This window comes from Plecotus auritus, assembly GCF_963455305.1.
Source record: "Plecotus auritus genome assembly, chromosome: 7".
NCBI lineage: Eukaryota > Metazoa > Chordata > Mammalia > Chiroptera > Vespertilionidae > Plecotus > Plecotus auritus.
This window is the reverse complement of record NC_137774.1, coordinates 11,387,280-11,394,122: the sequence shown is the minus strand read 5'-3', so window position 1 is coordinate 11,394,122 and position 6,843 is coordinate 11,387,280. Positions and strand designations below refer to the sequence as shown.

At 58.3% G+C, this 6,843-nt stretch overlaps 1 protein-coding gene across 1 annotated transcript; it reads left to right on the top strand.

The window, feature by feature from the left end:
* Nucleotides 1–892: 892 nt before the first annotated feature.
* On the top strand, nucleotides 893–5,904 carry HOXB9 (homeobox B9; the record flags this gene model as incomplete). Its single annotated transcript, XM_080679114.1, has 2 exons — nucleotides 893–1,409; nucleotides 3,996–5,904. The coding sequence occupies 2 exons, from the start codon at nucleotides 893–895 to the stop codon at nucleotides 4,229–4,231; spliced, it is 753 nt and encodes a 250-aa protein (XP_080535240.1). The 3' UTR covers nucleotides 4,232–5,904.
* Nucleotides 5,905–6,843: the final 939 nt, after the last annotated feature.

Here is a 6,843-nt window from a genome sequence, read left to right as displayed (position 1 = left end):
CTTATATTCCCCTCTCTCGGCTACTGAGGGGTCAGGAGAAACTCCCAGGGCAGTAACCTTCCTCAGATAGTCACAGAGAGCCCCCTCCAAAGAGGACACCGTCTTTAAAACCCCCAACTCCTCTCCCCACCACCTCCAATGAATTGCTGCTGCGCAGTTGTTTAATAAACATCTTGTGACAAGAAGACAGAAAAGAGGAAAGGAGGGCCCGAGGGATGGAGTGAAGGTGTGTGTATTGGGGCGGGGAGGGGGGTGGTGAACACTTCCTCGTTCATTACGCCGTGGGCCCTCTGGCTGCTCCCAAGCTGGGGCTCTGTCCCTCCCACTGTCCTGCTCTCCCTCTCTCCCTCCCCGACCCGCCTGGGGAGAGGGCTCCGCAGCCCGCGTCCCTCCAGAGGCAGCCCGCTGCTTTCCCTCCGCCTCTCCTCCGCCCCCGCCACCCCCCCCCATCGAGAACTCCACCCCCCTTCTTGCAAAAGGCGGAGGGACCGGGCGGCCGGCTGCTCTAGCTGAGGTTACGTGGCCGCCGGAGCCCTGACGTGATAGCACATTGCATCAGCATAAAACAATCCATCCTCGATATGGAATGCGGTGCGGACGGCTGACAGAGCGAGCGCAGCCCCCTCGCCGGATTGATTTATGTCGGAGCTGACGCTTTATCAGGCAGTCGGAAAAACTTTGACCAATCATTTTGCAAGGAGCGCTGAGCCGGGCTGCTCCACTGTACTTTGTTGGCTGAGAAGTTGAGCAGGGGGTGGGGGTGGGAGGGTGGGGGGCTGGGGGGGTCGTGTCCGAAAGCCCTCACCCCGGTCTGGGTGCCACCTCTCCCTGCTTGGGCGCCGCCGCGCGAGCGCTTCCCTTCCCCCTGCTAGCGCCCGGATAATGTCTGAGAATGTCCATTTCTGGGACGCTTAGCAGCTATTATGTCGACTCGATCATAAGTCACGAGAGTGAGGACGCGCCTCCAGCCAAGTTTCCTTCCGGCCAGTACGCGAGCCCCCGGCAGCCGGGCCACTCGGAGCACCTGGAGTTCCCCTCCTGCAGCTTCCAGCCCAAAGCGCCGGTGTTCGGCGCGTCCTGGGCGCCCCTGAGCCCGCACGCGTCCGGGAGCCTGCCGTCCGTCTATCACCCCTACATCCAGCCCCAGGGCGTCCCGCCGGCCGAGAGCAGGTACCTCCGCACCTGGCTGGAGCCCGCGCCGCGCGGCGAGGCGGCTCCGGGGCAGGGCCCGGCGGCGGTGAAGGCGGAGCCGCTGCTGGGCGCGCCGGGGGAGCTGCTCAAACAGGGCACGCCCGAGTACAGTTTGGAAACTTCGGCGGGCAGGGAGGCCGTCCTGTCTAATCAAAGACCCGGCTACGGGGACAATAAAATTTGCGAAGGAAGCGAGGACAAAGAGAGGCCGGATCAAAGTAAGTTATAAAAAGTGAGGAAATACCCAGGCCGAAGGCCAGGCGAGGGGGAGGGGAGAGGCAATAAACTGCGGACAATGTGAAGGGAAACCGCGGCGCAGCCGGAGAGCGAGCGGGGGAGGAGGGAAGAGGGCGGAAGGAAGGAAGGAAGCCAGCCGGGTGTCCCCGAGGAGAGCCCGAGGCCGCGGGTGGAGCGACGCCCCCACTGCGCAAAGTCCTGGAGGAAACTGGGGAGCAGGGACCAGCTCGCTGCTCTCTCGGCCTCCCTTCCCCCACTTTCCCGGAGGCCCGGCGGAGAGTTCGGGGGGAGGCTGGGGACGGCGGGCCCGGCGAGGAGCTGGCAGGGCCGGCGGCAGCCCGCAAGGCGGAGTGCCCGCGCGGGCAGGGAGGGAGCGCACGCGGCTGCTCCGGCCCGCGCGGCTGGCAGAGCTCCCCGCGCCACGCGCACACCGTAAAAGCGGGCCAAGGGGAAGTGGGAGGGGGCTCATTAGGGTTTTATTTGCGATGCAACAGCTTGGCGGAGGATTGAGCCTCGCAGATTTTGAGCAGGAGCGGCTCAGGGTCCGCAGCCGGCGCTGGGAGGGGCGGGGAAGCCCAGGACCCGGGACTGAGCCCCTCCCCGGGTGCGACGGCCCCTCCCCGGCAGCCTTCCCTCCGGCCGCCTCCTCCTCTCCTCCGCTTCCTCTCCTGGGTTGCGGCTTCCTTTTCCTCGGCCTCCCGCTGCTCCCAGGGCTTCCTAGCCCCAGCCCGCGCTGTCCGCCTGGCGGGGAGTCGGGAATCGCTTCCGAACTTCGGGACGGACCGCCAGAGTGGAAGAGGAGAGCCCGAAGGGACCCCCGGGGAGAGGAAGGGTGGGGGAAGAGAGGCTTACGGGGGGCGCAGAACTTTACCCTCTGACGGCAGTCTCTCTTCACCTCCCACTCCTCCATAAGCACCCCCTCCAGGAACCGAGTCTGGCAATTTCCCGGAGGTGCTGCTGACTGAGGGTGGGGCGGTGGTAGGGAGGGTCCTATTTTTTGTCTTTAAGGTTGAGAAGAGCAAATGGGTTGGGGACTCAGCCCCAACCAACAACCCTCAGGCTGGTGGGGACCAGTCCTCACCCCTTCCTCTTTTTGGAGAGTGGGGGTCAGATGCTTACCCTCTGCTTGCTTTGCCAGATTTCCCACCAACGGGGTGAAGCACAGGCCCTTTGGGGTGTTCCTACGGCCCCACTCCCCTGAGGGCCCTGTGGGGTCCCACCTGCCAGGTTGAATCACAAGAGCTGGCATTTGGGTAACACGGGCTCTTCCCAAACTCTCCCTGCTCACACCCAAATGGAACCCCCCACCCCCAAGCCCCCCAAACTCTGCCTGGAAAACCCATTATTGCAAGGCAGCAGTTTGGCTAGGATCAATTATGAACATTTTTTCCTCTTTCATATTTAATGTGAATGTAGGTCCTATCACAGGCAATCACATTAAGGAAATAGCGCTGCAAATTGGTAAGACATGGTACTTAGTGTAGGATGGACCAGATTATTTTAAAAAATATTTCGTGCTTTTTTTTTTTTATTTGGGGAGAAGGAATCTAGTAGAGGGTGGCTATTATTTTTAATAGCTCTGCTTTCTTTGGCAACTTTTCTGAGTTCCAGGATAGGGAGAGAGACAGTAAGGAGAAGAGAAGCCTGTAAATATTTCTATCCCCCCCCCCACTCAATTACCCTTTCCTCTGTTCCCCTTCACCACATGGAGCCAGTTGGAGTGAAGTGTGCTGTGAAGAGCTCTCTGTTACCCCACCGTGTCCTTATCCCTGGCTCCCCACCTTGGGACTGGAGCAATCTTGCTTCCCAGTTTCCCTGAACTTGCTTTCACCGAACTGCGAGCTGAGCAGGAGCGGAAAAGGAGAGACTATTGCAACCATAAGTTATCTGGGAGCCCCTGGCGCTCCCTCGTCCACAGACTGGAGCTGATAAATGGTTGCAATTGGGTTGCTTGTGAATTGGAGTGTGCCGGATGTTTGCATCTCTAAGTGCGGACACATATTTGTGGTGTGTGTGTGTGTCTATGGGGGGGGGTATCTACATGGACATTACATGCCTGCTACCATGTGGCCAAGAGACTAGAACTTGTGACCAAGGCACGGTGTGCTGGGACTGGGCTGGCGGGCCAAGAGGTCTCTTGTCTGTGGTTGAACAGAAGCTGCTCTCCCCCAGTCCAACCCTCTCACCTCCCAGACCTAGAGCGAGGACCTTCAGATCAGCCACCCCTAGTTAGACCGGTGGTGCAGGGGGGAGGGGGGGTCACCATGCTGGGCTCTGACTTGGTCCTTACCTGTTTGGACCCAAGTGTAGAAAGAGGACCCCAGGTGGGCAAAGCTTTGACAATGCTGGGCAGCCTGGCATCTGGTTGGCTCCCTCCTATCCAAGTAACTTCCACCTAGAGATGTCCATAGCTACTCCTGACCCATGGCTGGGCCCCTTTCTGGGAACTTGAAGGCCCAGGTGCCCCTTTCTCCAATGCCAGATGGGGAGTAGAGTGCCCTCTTGGAAGGAGAACGCTTTATCCCCCCCCCTTCCTTTCTTTGATTCTATCGCTGCTTCTCTTTCAGCCAACCCTTCTGCCAACTGGCTGCACGCTCGCTCTTCCCGGAAAAAGCGCTGTCCCTACACCAAATACCAGACGCTGGAGCTAGAGAAGGAGTTTCTGTTCAATATGTACCTCACCAGGGACCGTAGGCACGAAGTGGCCAGACTCCTCAATCTGAGTGAGAGACAAGTCAAAATCTGGTTTCAGAACCGGCGGATGAAAATGAAGAAAATGAATAAGGAACAGGGCAAAGAGTAAAGATTCCCCCTCCCCTTCCCACTCCTTCCCCATCTCAAGCTTATTTATAAGTGGTGGCTGCAAAGCCAGTGCTGTCTGGGATGTATTCAAGTGGATGGGGAAGGGAGTCTTGCTCTTCAAAGTCCTTTCCCACAATTCTAGAGCCTCCTTTCCTCCGCTCTCACCAGCCCTCTTCTCCCTAGACCTCAGGAGAAAGTTTTGTTAATTTAGAAGGTAGATGTAGTTGGTTCTTAAGAAGGGAATGGGCCACAAGGAAAGAGAGACCCTAGTTGAACCCCTAGCAACGCCCCCCCCCCCCAGTTTTTCTGGGAAGCCCCAGCCCCTCACTTCCAGCCTGCCTGTTTCCCTCTCCACCTATCCCAGTGCCATCCAGGGACACTCCAACTGCACACAGCCCAGCAGATGCCCTCATACGTGAAGCCTGGGGCCCACAGTCGTGACAGGGAGAGCTCACAGCCAACACTCAAAGGAAGTAACCTCCCAAGTGCAGACCATGGGGCACCGCAGATCTGTTGGAACAGCCAGTACCCCATCAGGCAGATTCTACCCCTGATGCAAATACAGAGCAAGATGTCTAGAGACACACTCCTGAACGAGGCATTGCTGCCCAAGGGGCTGACTATCACCATGCCACCCCCACAGAACCCCCAACTCTACCCCGCCGGGCCCAAGGGCAAAGGGGATAAACTCAGCCCCCACCCTGGTGGGCTAGAGGGGGTAAGGGAAGGCAGCGGTAGTCTTAGGAGGGTATCTTAGGTTTTCTGAAGGCATTCCACACATTTTGTTGCAGGAAATGTTTAATTCTGCATGTTGTTTTCCTCTCCTTCCAACAAAAGGAGGTCAAATCGTGGGTCGTAAGCCTTGACAATGTTGTCCATCCGTTCATCTGTGTCCCGCTTGTCTGAGACTGTAGCTCCTCTTGCTCTCCACCGGCCCTGCATCCTTCCGCATCCCCCCAGCTCCGACATCAACTCTGGTTGGCCAAATCCACCTTGCACCAGCGAGTCAAGCCGCCCCTTGTAGGAAACCCTCCGCCCTCCATCCCTCTAGGTCAACCCTGCCTTAGGCTGGAAAGCCAGGGCAGAGAGTCCCGTGGAGAATTGATTGAGAATCGATTCCTGAGCGCCCTTCCGGGATAAGTTGCGGCGGACAAGGCGGAGCAAAGGCTCCCGCGCGGGGCCCGGGGCGCATTCCTCCCCATCCTGCCCAGGTCCCGACCCACTCGGAGGAGTCGCGGGAATTGGCGGCTGCCCGCCCTGGCGCAGAGGGAGACCGGCCCCCCGCGCCTATCTGCGATCTGCTGCGGGCCTGGATGGCGACCTGCACGGCCGCTTCACGCACGCTTCTGGGGATCAGTCCCGCGTGCAAAGGAAAAGGCGGAATGGCACCTAAGCTTCAGGCCGAAGCTTCTTCCTCTCTCCTTCCCTTCCGCCCCGCCCGCCCCCACCTCTTCAATCCCTTCAATTCCATGGACTCTTGCTTCTGCGTCTCCCGCCCTTGCAAGGGGACATTCCAGTAGAACTTTTTTTGCTTTGTCAGTGGCTGTGAAATTGTGCTGTGTTTTGTGATTTCTTTGGGGGTGATTGTCTCGCCTGTTTTCAGTTGTCTCTTCTATGGGAGGGTGGTGGGTGGGAGTGGGGAGGGTAAGGGGCCTAGAGCTCTGATTGTTTTGGAAGAAAAAAAAAAAGAAAAAAGAACAAAAAATATATATCACTAGAAAATAAATCTCTTCTTGTGTCTTATTCTGCGTCGGCTCGTCTCACCTGGCCAGGACTAGAGATTCTAGTTCCAGGAGGGTGGCTTGGGAAAAAGGCAGTTTCTCCTTAGACCTTGCAGAACAGGCTCCTGGTGGAGCTGAGAGCTGGTCAGCACCCAAGGGCCCAAGACCACCGCTTCCATTGAGCAAGAGCCTTCCCACAGGAGAGCTGGGTGATGGGAGGGGAGGAAAGGGAAGAGCATCGGTTTGGAGAGGGGTCTGGTCTTGCTTCCTCCAAAGTTGTACCAGGGACCTCCCCCAAATTCCAGAGCCAGAGGGAGGGCAAGGCCCGGCCCTGTGGCTCCTTGAAGCAGCTCCGCTCTCAGCTGCCTGAGGATGTCACCATGGTTTGGTCCCTTTAAAATCTCATGCCAGTAAGGAAGGCAGTAACTTCCTTCTGCCGTTCCCTGCAGCCGGAGGAACTGGTTAGGCAGAGGCCTCCGGAAGGCTGAGCCCTCCTTTCTTCCATTCAAGAGGATCAAACCCCTTAGGGCTCGCGGTTCCCTCCTGCAATTTGAGGCTCCAATTTGAGCCAAAGGTAGCTCCCTTGGTATAAAGCGGGTGGCGGTTGGTAGGGGCGGCGACCTGGGCAGGCAGCTCCCAACGGCAAGGAGAGAGGATAGGATGTGGAACAGAATTGTCTCAGGAGAGAGAAAAAAAAATGCCCTTTCCAATCAGACCTCAGGAGTAAGTTCTGTCCCTTTCTGTCCCTCTCAGACGGTGGTGTCCCCACTGGCGCCCCTTGGAAGACTGCTATTCTCGGGGCGGTCCTGTCCTTCGCATCCAGGCGTTGGGACTGGGCTTGTCCTGGGCTGGCGCTGGGGAACCCGCCTCCCCGGGAGCCTTCCACCTGGTC